This window comes from Typopeltis vanoorti, chromosome 18, assembly GCF_054136105.1.
Source record: "Typopeltis vanoorti isolate ZY-2024b chromosome 18, IOZ_Tvanoo_1.0, whole genome shotgun sequence".
NCBI classification, from domain to species: Eukaryota; Metazoa; Arthropoda; class Arachnida; order Uropygi; family Thelyphonidae; genus Typopeltis; species Typopeltis vanoorti.
Window position 1 is genome coordinate 110,394,269 of NC_143566.1, and position 12,503 is coordinate 110,406,771.

The 12,503-nt window shown below is 36.4% G+C and overlaps 1 protein-coding gene across 1 annotated transcript in view; it reads left to right on the forward strand.

Moving 5' to 3' along the window:
• The window catches only part of LOC150097068 (uncharacterized), a 221,768-nt gene that overhangs the window by 181,651 nt on the left and 27,614 nt on the right, over positions 1-12,503 (forward strand). Inside the window, exon 13 of the mRNA XM_090408117.1 lies at positions 5,111-5,338. Coding sequence (XP_090264243.1) covers positions 5,111-5,338 — 228 coding nt within the window. The remainder of the gene's footprint in view (positions 1-5,110; positions 5,339-12,503) is intronic.

Here is a 12,503-nt window from a genome sequence, read left to right on the forward strand (position 1 = left end):
TGGAATGCCATTAGCCCTCTCCACATGTCCGAACCATTTCGTCTGTCTTCTTCTGATGACTGTCAGAATATTATCCCTTTTTCTCCCATCTATTGAATCAATCAGTTTTCAGACATTTTCCTTGGTTTCATGAGCAGTATAGAGAATTCTCAAAAGTCTTCTGTAAGTTTTCATTTCGAAAGACAGGAGTCTCCTCTCATCTTCCTTCAATAAAGTCCAGGCCTCACAACGATACAAAAGGACGGAATTCACCAAGGTGTCAATTAGTCTTAGTCTGGTTGTGATTGCTATTCTGTTATCTTCCCACAATGGTTTTAACTTCTGTAGGGCCACGGTTGCCTTAGCAATTCGGTATTTAATGTCATATTTTGAACGACCATCTTGACTCAACGTGCTTCCTAGATGAGTGAACTTCTTTACGTTCTCAATTTGCTTATTGCCAATTTGTATCTTTAAGAATTCAGTGTCTGATTTTGAGGTTATCATTGTTTTTGTTTTTTGTGACCGTGCGGTTAGCCTAGTGGCTTTGCGCTTCGCAACCATATGCCTGGGGAAGGAGTGTCCCAGGTTCGATTCCCGTTGTAGACGTGAGGAATTTGAGGATCTTCCTCAGGCATAGCCAAGTTAGCCGGTCTTGGGCGCGGTCAGTAGGGTTTTTTCCGCCAGTTTATCTGGGGTTTTTCATCCCGCAAACAGCCAAACCGGCCCCGTGAACATACGCCTTTACAGTCAAAATTATATCCCCCCCCCCAGCGGCAGACCAGGCGACGGGTCGGTTGGGAGTAGTACTAACAAGAAGTCGCATCTAAAAGTAACACGCGGACCCTGCATGGGAAGCGGGAATAACGCGTAGAAGAAGAAGAAGAAGAAGAAGATTGTTTTTGTTTTTTGTAGGTTTATGCATAATCCATATTTTTTTAATGTTCTGAAAACATGGCTGGTTATCTGTTATAATTCTTCTTCACTTTCTGCCAGAAGATCGATATCGCCAGCGAAACGTAAGTTATTTATTCTTAGTCTGCCAGCTACTATTCCAGTGTCATATTCATAAAGAGCTTCATCTATGACATATTCCAGAAGGAAAACAATTAAAAAGAAGTGGGGACAAGATGCAGCCTTGTCTCCCCCCCCCCCCGTTCTGCCCGGAACGGTTCACTGCTGTAATTTTTAATTTCAATTCTCATATCAGATGAGGAATAAAGAGATTTAATAATCCTAATGATTTTGTTGTCAGTACTATAATGTTCTAAAATTTTCCATAATGCCTTGTGCCATATTGAGTTAAAAGCTTTTTGAAGGTCTAAGAAGTTGTGACATTATTTTGTTATGTTCTATGTATTTTTCGCCTAGTATGTGTATTGTAAAAATATGGTCGCTTGTACTTCTGGACTTCCGGAAACCTGCTTGTTCATCTGATAGTCTGCTTTCTATTTTCTTTTCGATTCTTGACAATAGTATTTTTAACAGGATTTTGCTTGGATGACTAATAAGGCTTATTGTTCTATAGTTGCTACATTTATTGCTGTTTCCCTTTTTAGGGATAAGTACAAGGACAGAAGTCTGCCAATCAGAAGGCCAAGTCTCTGTGTTCCATATGTCCTGGAATAAATTTAGCAAGGTGTCTATAACGATGTCACCTCCTTCGCATATCGGTTCCACTGTGACACCATCACTTCCCGGTGATTTTCCAATTTTTGAGGAGCTAACTGCTGTAATAACTTCTTCTTTTAATATCGGGTAATCTCCTTCCTCCGAACCTCCTTGGCAAAATTCCGTCCAAAATATCATCGGTCAGTTGAGGGTCCTTTTGAAAAAGCTTGGTTGCGTAACATTTCCATCTATCAATTATTTTCTGGTTATCCGTGATAGGAGTTCCATCTTCATCTTCTATGCTCCAATTAATTTCAGTAAAAGGTTTGGTTAGCTTATTGATAATTTGAAAAGCACTTTTTAGAATTATTTTTATTTAAGTCCTCTTCTATATTTTTGCATTCATCCAATATCCATAAGTTTCTAGCATGTGTGATTTCTTATTTAATAATCTTAGTAATATTTTTATACTGTTCTCTGTTATCACCACTATTAATATGAGATTTCAAATATCTTCTTTCATCGCATAGGTCCAAAATATTGTTGGTTATCCATGGCTTATTTATTTTCCTTTTGTATCCAAGGATTCTTCAGCTGTCTCAGTTATCTTTTGTGAGAAGTATTTGGTTTTAGATTCGATACTATTATGTTTCTTGAAGCTTGTGCCAAAAATTTGTTTTAATTTGTATTTATATAGTGTATTTATTTGTGGATCTTTTAATTTTTCTATATTATATCTTTTACGAGTTGATTTTGTAGGTAATCTTTCCCTCATTTTCATATTCACAGTTGCGATGACCATATTTTGGTCACTGCCAATGTCGGCTCCAGGAAATGATCTGGTTGTTGTGAGGTTGATGGAGTTTTTAAATCTTGTGCTTACAAGGATAAAGTTAATTTGGTTGTGTTTTACCATCAGGGGAAGTCTATGTCCATCTTCTGGAAGGTTTATGGGGAAATAGAGTGTTAGTAATGGTAAGTTCATTTTGTGAGGCAAAATTGATCAATTCAAAACCTCTTTCGTTTGTCTCCCCATAGCCATATGGTCCGACAAATGGGAGATAATCCTTGCCAATGTCTGTTCTGATTTTGGCATTCCAATCACCCTGTACAATCAAAAGGTCTTTTCTATTCACTCTGGTGATGTTGCATTAAGTTGACCATAAAACTCCTCTACCTCGGAGTCCTCGTGATCTGTGTTTGGGACATAGTATGATGGTGATATTGAATGGTTTTCCTCTCAGGCGGACTAGAGCAATTCTGCTATTGATAGGGTTGAATTCCATGACAGAATTTCATGATGATTTGTGTATCAAAAACCCGACACCTTCCTTTCCGCTGCAGTCACATCCAGAGTAAAAAAGCAAATGTCCTTCATCTGTTGTTAGCTCTCTCCTGTTTTGGGCCATTGAATTTCACAAAGTCCCATAACAGTCCATTTATATCTTGTTAGTTCATGTTGTAGTAATTTGAGTTGACCTGATTGTAGTAGAGTCCTAATATTCCAAGTTCCGGTCATTAAATGGTTGCAGAGTCTGAATCTGGATCCAGTTTTTCCATTATTTTTGTCAGTGGTAGCGCCAGTCGCTAACCTCGCATTTCCACCCCTGGGGCTGCTACCAAATGGCAATGCAGACCTTGTTGAACCGGGCGACGTCCAAGCCGGCATGGTGTGCTGTGTTAAATCCTTCGCCATGAATGTCTAATGGGCAGTAAATTAAGACAGATGGTGGCAATCTCCTCTTCTGTCTTTGCCTGCTAGCATTTAGCTGGGCATAGTGAAATGGCCTTCACGCCTTGGGAGGCCCTACCAGGAGTAATGATACTCCAGATGTGCTTCGCCCAGGGCCACCCCCCCACCACGGTGAGGCAGCATAGCAGGACTTCGGGGGGTATATATATGTATGTAGAAAGTATTTTACCTTGGGTATAATAAATGTTAAAGATACCAAGCTATACAAACTTGACTTGTTTGTCTGTTTGCTTACTTGGGAAATAGAGTAAAACCAGGTTTAAAATAGCTTGGTATCTTTAACATATATATATATATATATATATATATTATTTATTAACTTCTAGAAATTTAGGATTTTCATCCCACACATATTCAAATTCAAATCAGCCAAAGAACATGTGCACTTAACAGACAGAAATACTGGTGGGCAGTAGGTGGCAGCATTGTTTGTATTAGCATGACCTCAGGCAATCAGTCCTTGAACTTCTTGGAGGTGCCATAAAATAATAATAACTCCCTTTGTTTTTAATAGTATCATCACTTATCAGATTAATGAGTATAATCAACTCTAATTGTATAATCATTCATGCATATTTTATTTTATTTTGAATTTTTTGTTAGAGGCTGCTGAATATATAATACCTATCTTTTATATAGCCTTACAGTAATGCCGGGTTGTGTACCTGCTAATGACTTTAATCCAGTCTGAGAAAATATATTGAGAAACAGGTTTTTAGAAAATCTATATAAAGTCTTATCACTAATGACATGATCATGCACACACCAATGCTAAATATGTAATCCAGCAACTGCCAAATTCTTGTTACTTCTTTTGCTATTATTCATCATGCATTTGCACACAAACTTTTCCCATATGAAAATGTACAAATCTAAAATTAGAATGGACATCAGATTCATATTCACTGTTTATTAATACAAGCTGATGGACTTTTTTTAAAGGTATGCAACTATACAATCCACTGCTGCATATGTTTTATAATAATAATAAAAACTAATTAATATAGAGTAATAATAGCAGTGCCGGCCTGGTTGGCCGAGTGGTCAGCGTATGCTCTCCAGCCAAGTGGCTGCAGGTTCGAATCCTGCCTAGGGCATGGATGTTTGTGATTGTCTTTCACCTTCATAACTCTTGGAATAAGGAGTAACCAACCTATTCCATAGGGATTTTTGGTTTTGAATGCCGGCACAGTGAAGTGTTGATCTATGCATGAGTGTAAATCATCATCATCAATAATAGCAGTAAGTTGTTAATATACAGAATATGATTTGCCTGTATGTGGAATGAAATAACTTTATTTCAGTACATTTTATTGCTAGTTTTTTTAGGATACAGCCTCCTTTTTCCAAGTTTTGGTAATGAATAACACTGACACTGCTCCTAAACATGTTTAACTTGATCAAGTTAAACAAAAAATTGGATATCAGTGTTATATTTTTGTAGCAGATAAGGATTCAATATAGTGTCAGTCAAAACATTGGATGTATAATTAGTTTTAATTAAAAAGTTATTTATAATTCTCTGAGTGCAACTAAATTGTCTAAAGTTCATGCAAGGATAGTGTTATGTGTTCATAGTGTATGTTGGCTTATTTCTTGTACACAATAATAATTACATTTTGTGGCCTATCCTAATTTATATATGTTTGAATTATTTATGTTTTGGATTTATCTATATTTTCTGCTGTTTGTCCTATAATAATGAACAGTGCATCACAATCATTATGTTAAATGCTATAAGTTTTTTTTTTTTTTTTTTGATTCTAGGATAACCTAAAACGGCATCAAGAAACAGTCCATGAAGGGCGTACATTTCCATGTGACCATTGTGATCATGTAGCATCTTCTCGCACTTCACTATGGCACCATCGTCAAAAACATACATTAGCTGATACTGTATGTTCACTCTGTAATCAGCATTGTCCATCCACCCGAATTTTAAGAGACCACATCATCTCAAAACATCCACAAGTAGATCGAGCAGATTTACAAAAGGTATTTCTTACAAATCAAAGTGTACATTTGTGAGCCTCTATTAGATATGGAATGCTAATTTTTTCAAAATTTTCTATACTGATAAAAACAATTTTATTCTGATGCCTTAAGTAAACAAAAATATTTGATGTTCTTTAAAATGAACATTTAGTTGTTTAGTATGCAATTTCACATTAGGAAAACTGAATGACTCATCTTTTTAGGCAGTTTTTTATTAGTGCATTTTACAACAGCTCTACAGTTACTAATTAGCATTATCTATGCATGTAACTACAGTAACTGAATATGCTCAGACAAAATTTGGGATTTTTGATGAAATGCATTGGCCAAATTCAACTTTTGTTTCAGTTGGGCAATATTTAGTTTACAGCCCATAAGATTACAAAAGTATGCTAATCTGACATCACTGTTAACAGCTTAATTCATAGGAAAAAGTTATTGGATATATATATATATCTTCTGGAACATGAGATAAAGCTTCTTCATCACCACTGGCAGGTATAATACTGAATCCCATGGTGCAGATGTTTATGAAATTCCTTCCTGATAGCTCTGGAAATTCTAATCCAGAAGATTGTTCTAAGAAACCAGACAACATAATTTTCATAGTTCAGTATACTATCATTGTGTTGCTTTAATTACTTACTGAAAGTTCTGAATTGACCAAAATCTTTCTGTAACTCAAAGTATGGTTCTTGATGTATTTAACCCTTAACTAATTCATGATATTTTTTTGATTTTCTTTTGGTCCTTTCTTGTCTTTGTCCAATTTACTTCAAATACTTATTCTTGCTTTTTTCTCCCTAAAATTGTATTTTTAATATGATCTACTGCTATCTGTTTGCTCTCCTAATTATCCTCAGAGCTCAAGTATCAGTGATTTCTATTCTTTTTGGAACGAAGATCACTGGAACAATTGGCATATCAAGGCCCGATAAAGAGGAATAACAACTTCCTTATCTTTACTTGTCAATGTGTTCTTATAGCCAAGTAATCTTATGGGCAACCTTAGCAATATGTCCTCTAAACTTTAATTCCCTAATAAATTTAGTTTAATCCTTTATCCAAGTGTAAGCAAACAAAGTTTGTGCCTGAAAATATCTTCAGGACTGAGGTAAGGTGGTACATCCCTTGGCAACTTGTAGCAAAGGTGGACCAAGCTCTCATCACTCCTTGTCTCAGTATCTCCCATAATGCAAAGCACATCCCCTTGCGGACATGTATACTGCTATGCATTAAGGGAAGGGCCACTACCCAGACCGGTTTTGACCTTTATTGTGGTCTCGTCAGTGGGAGGCAGACCCAGAGTGGTGATACTAAGGCAGAAGCAATGGAGAAGTCATATTTACCTATACAAGTTGCCAACTGGTGTACCACCTTATTATTAAATTACTCTGGATTTAGAGAAAGATGTTGGAACTTTATTTTGCACTTGGTTAGACTATAATAAATTTAGTTTAATCCTTTATCCAAGTATAAGCAAAGTTTGCGCCTGAAAATATCTTCAGGACTGAGGTAAGGTGGTACATCCCTTGGCAATTCGTAGCAAACTTGCTACGAGCTGCCTCAATCCTGAAGATATTTTAAGACGCAAACTTTGTTTAATTTTTCTGTTTACCACCACCACTAAATCTCTAGCTTCATCTATTTCCTGGAGTACAGTGTCATTAATGCAAATACAGCTTGTGAACTATTTATATCAAAAAGCATAACTTTACATATCTCCACATTAAATGGATATCCATTATCTTTTGCCCACACTGACTGCCTATTTAAATCATCCTGCAAGCTCTCCACATTCATTGCTTAACTATTACTCTACCTAATTTTGCATCATCAGCAAAAACTGAATATTTCTTTTCAGCTTATTTCCTATATCATTTATGTACAAATTAAACAGCAATGGTCTCAGTACTGAACCTTGCAGCACACCACTAGTCACCTGTTTTCACCTTTGCTTGGCTAGATTCTTCTCATAATCTGATTTTGCCTTCCTTTCCATTCTGGTCACCTTTCTCTTTACATACCCTCCCGAGCATTTTCCTCTTCTGCAGCTCGTGCTTAATGATATCACTCATCCATCTAACTCCTACCTGATTAACCCTCCTTACCCTAGGTATACAATTTAATACTGCTTCCTCTAGATCAGCGCTTCCCAAACTGTGGGCTGCGGCCCCCTTGGGGGCTGTAGGTTTTGTTGAGGGGGCCGTGAAATAATGAAAACAAATTTAAAATGTTTTAAGACTAAGTAGATTTTTTTATTTTAAAAGAAATGTATTTAACTTTTATTATATATTATTTCTTCATTTTTTTTCATTTTAATGGAAAAATTCACACATTGGTGTTGGTTCACAAACTTTGCTTCCTGCGTATTTTGGCGCTTAATGAATATTAGTAAATATTGCTTATTCATATGTTTCATTTCAAAGCAGTGGTTAACTGTATTTACTTCGAATACTCTCCAGGAAAGCTCCAAATCTTCCTGTCCCTTTCATCAATCAGGGACTGTTGATATTGACTTTATATACATATCAAAACTCGTTTTATATTATCACTCTCATCCGAGCTAGTTTTCTGTTACCAATAAAAGTTTCTCATATACTTCACACATGAAAAAAGCTTAAACAAATTCATGTGGGGAGGTAGTAACTCGCTTGCAGTGGTAAACAACACGCCCTCCCTAATTAAGCCACTATACTGCAGAGGCAATAAAAACAAGTACTTTTATTATGCCAGTGAATAAGGTATTAATATATTTCTCAACAAATATTGCAATTAGAGACAACTGGGATAAAAACACACTAATTAATGAACCACATGTCCCCTCATAAGAAACTATGCTGTATAGACTGAAGCAAAACCATATGTTGCATGGGCAAACACAGTATCTAACTAAAAACTATTGTTATTAATTAGATGTGTGTGAGTTCGATTTCCCAAGGCAGCAATAAAATTCAACCAAACATGTTAAAATTCGTAAAAGTGTTAAAACTAAGTAATATATATATATAATGAATGTTATGGCAGTTTCACATATGGAATTCGGTTGAAGAGAGTTAGCATTTCAACTCAATTGTCAACTATGCTTTTATCTTTCGGTTGCGCGATCTTTTGTTAATACCGCACCAATCATATCCACGTGGAAGGAGTAGCCATAGTATTCAACACAAAATACGAGGCTAATCTTCTTGAATGGCAGTCAGTCTCAAGTAGAGTAATGTGGGCAAATATGAGAATGGGGAACTGGACAATGAGACTTATTTGTGCCTATGGTCCCACAGAAGGTTCTACTAAGGTAGAAGTGGAGGAATTTTTTGAGGCTTTAGAAAAAGCAACTGACACAATGAAAAAGGAAAAGTTGGTCCTTGTTGGGGATCTAAATAGTAGAGTAGGAAATGATTGTGAGACTTACAAAAATATTTTGGGAAAATTTGGAGAAAAGAGCAAAGCTAATAATAATGGCAAATATCTGTTGGATTTCTGCTCAGGACATGGACTGGTTATTACTAACACCATGTTCCAACATAAAAATGTGCACAAATTCACATGGAGAGAAGAGGCTAGGAATAAGAAAAGTCTCATTGACTATGTTATTGTTGATAGTGATGTTTTCTCCCTGGTGCAGGACACCAGAGTGTACAGAGGATTTGAAATTGGAAGTGATCACTATTTAGTCTTGAGCAGGATAAAATTGAATTTCATATTGAAAAGAATAACATGTAAGAAAGTTTTAAAGCGAATAAAAGTTGAGCAGCTCTCAGATGTAAACTGTAGACTAAAATACAGAAATATTATTGAAAAGAAAATGAAAGAGTTTGAGAACAGGAATCAAACCTTGGAGATTCAGTGGCAAACTCTGAAGGAAACATTGATTGATTCTGCCAGAGAGGCATGTGGTGAGGTTGTGTGCAAAGATAAAAAAATCAGAACTCCCTGGTGGACACAGGAAGTTAAAGAGGCAGTGAAGGAAAAGAAGAAAGCATATCAAAAGTTCCTGGCAAATAAGTCAGCTTTTACTCTTACGGAATACAGAGACAAATGTAAGAAAGCTAAACAGTGTGTAAAACTAGCTAAACAAAAGTCATGGGAGGACTTTGGCAAGAATATAGAAAATAAATATCAAGAAGGTGGCAAAATATTCTGGAGGTTGTTGAAGAAGCTTAGGAATGGAGGAAAGAGTGCTGTAAAAGGAATTAGAGATGATAAAGGTGAAATGAAAACAGGAGAAAAAGATATCCTTGAAGTATGGAGTAATTACTTTGAAAAACTGCTAAATGAAACAAGCAGTGATGACAGCACAGTGATAAAAAACACTGACCAGGCATGCAGTCAGGAATACATATCCATACTTGAAGTAGAAAAAGCCATCAAAGGCTTGAAATGTGGAAAGGCAGCAGGAGTAGATGATATTCGACCAGAAATGCTGAAGTATGGTGGTATAAGAGTCTTACAGTGGCTGCACTGCATAGTTCAGAAAGCCTGGACAGAGGGACGAATTCCCGATGATTGGAGTAGAGCTCTCATAGTACCCATATATAAAAAGGGAAATAAAACTGAATGTGAGAATTACAGAGGTATTTCCCTACTGAGTGTTCCTGGCAAGATCTATGCAAGTATACTTGAGAAACGGTTGAGAAGAATTGTGGAAGAAAAGCTTGGTGAAGAACAAGCAGGATTCAGGCCAAATAGAGGCTGTCAGGATCAGATATTCACTTTACGACAAATAGTCGAGAAAGCATGGGAATATAACAAAGATCTGTATTTAAGTTTTGTCGATTTGGAAAAGGCATATGACAAGGTGCCAAGAGAGAAGCTATTCAATACGCTGCAGTTATATGGTGTCAATGGGGCATTATATCAAGCAATACTTAGTCTTTATTTGAGTTGTGAGTCAGCAGTTAGAATTGAAGGAAGTACAGGAAGATGGTTTAATGTTAAATCTGGTGTGAGACAAGGATGTACATTATCCCCTCTGTTATTCATTATCTATATGGATCACATTATGAAGGAATGTGGTATTAAACCTGATATCAAAATTGGAGATGTTAATGTCAGCTCTGTGCTTTATGCGGATGATGTTATACTTCTAAATAAATCCGCTACAAGTCTGCAAGAGTCTTTGACTAAATTGAATAGCTGTTGTAATAGATATGGTATGAAGGTCAGCAATAAAAAGACAAAGACAATGAAAATAGGCAGAATCATTGAAAATGTCAACTGTGTTGTGAATGGAGAACCTGTGGAACAAGTAAAACATTTCAGCTACTTAGGCACACTTTTTACTGAAGATGGTAAACTAAATATAGAAATAGACAACAGAATCAGCAAAGCTGGTATCGTGGGAAGTCAATTGAATAAATTCATATGGAATAAGAAAGAAATTAGTCGGAACACTAAATTAGCTGTATACAAGACTGTGTTCAAACCAATTTTAACTTATGGATCTGAGAGCTGGGTCAGAAGTAAAACACTTGACCAAAGACTAGAGACCGCAGATATGAGAGTCCTGAGAAAGATTAGAGGCGTGAACAGATGGCATCAATGGCAATATCATATTAAAAATGAGGATATTAGGAAAGAACTTGACATTGTCAGCATCCAGGAATGTGTTAGCAGAGCTAATCTCAGATGGTATGGTCACTTAAATAGAATGGGAGAGGAAAGATTAGCAAAACAAGTGTTCTCTGCCAGGTTGGCAGGAAAACGACCCAGAGGAAGACCAAGATATAGGTGGATTGATACGGTACAAAGTGCCTTAGACGATAGAAATATAAGATCTGATAATGTTGGAGTCTTGACAAGTAACAGACTGATTTGGAGGAAAATTGTAGATAGGAAGTTAGTAATGATGTAATTTTTTCATGTAGTACTGTCATATCCTGTACACCCCTTGAGGGTACATGGCAGGAATTTGATGATGATGATGATGATGATCATATCCACGTTTTAATAACCTGTCTTTGCTGTCTGTTTCGCGTTAGGCTTAATTACCGTAAAGGGAGAAAAGTCACAAAAGAGAAAAATGTTCCTGGTCCGGGGATTCCCTTATTCAGGTAATATTTACTAATTTCATGTTATCAGTCTGTGGTGTGCCAGTATCGGTAAGTGGTGATATTATTTGATCTATTCTACGTTAAAAAATTTAACCCTGAGATGGATAAGTGGCTGATAAAAAATAAAAATAAAAATCCTGCGAACAATCAGAAAAAGCAGAAACAGACTCAAAAAAAAAAAAAAAAAAGGACAGTATTTCATATTTTACCAGAACAGCCCGCATCGTCTTCAGAACCAAATGGTAAGAGGCAAAAAATGTAATATATGTATTTGATTTTTGCAATATTCGCTGTGTATGTTTTGTATTGAATATAAATACAATAAATATTATAATAATATATCTCTCTATTACGATTTTTTTTTCGAGGGGGGCCATGAAATATTTTAATTTTTGCAAAGGGGGCCCTGACATCCAGAAGTTTGGGAAGCACTGCTCTAGATGACCTTTAATGATATCCCATGCACCACTAACATTCTTACCCTGCAGTGTTTTATGCCATGACACAGATTTAAGCTCATGCATAATCACCTGCCTTGTAGTTCTACATATATCCCTTCTCGACAGAATATTCCTCTTTATATATAATCTCCTAAGTCAAGTCCACATGATCACTTTCACTAATTGGAGGCAATGTAGTCACCTTGGTTATGGAATAGCTCTTCTGATCCTCTGACCAGGTTCAGTATCCCCTCATCCCTAGTCCCCTCTATCACATGCTACCTTAATTAATTATCTCTTAGTGGGTGCATAAATTCTATTTCCTTCCTGCCATGTGATGTTTCTTCCTTTCAGTCTATATCTCCATAGTTGAAGTCCCCCATAATAATCACTTGACCTGTTATAATTGTGCTAATTTGGCAATGCATGTCCTCCAGATAATCTGTGGAACTCCTTGGTCTATAGCAACAATCAAATGTATATTTTGTCTTACTGGCATTAATCTCATGCTAGACTCCTTCAAATGAACAGCCACCCACGTTTTGGCTGCAAAAAGAATAGGAGGCAGTATTCCTCCCCCCCATCCTATCTTCTCTATCTTCCCTGAAAATTCTAAACCCTTTACAAGTCTCACTAATGCCAAAAACTTCTCCCTCTTGTTTCTGATACGTC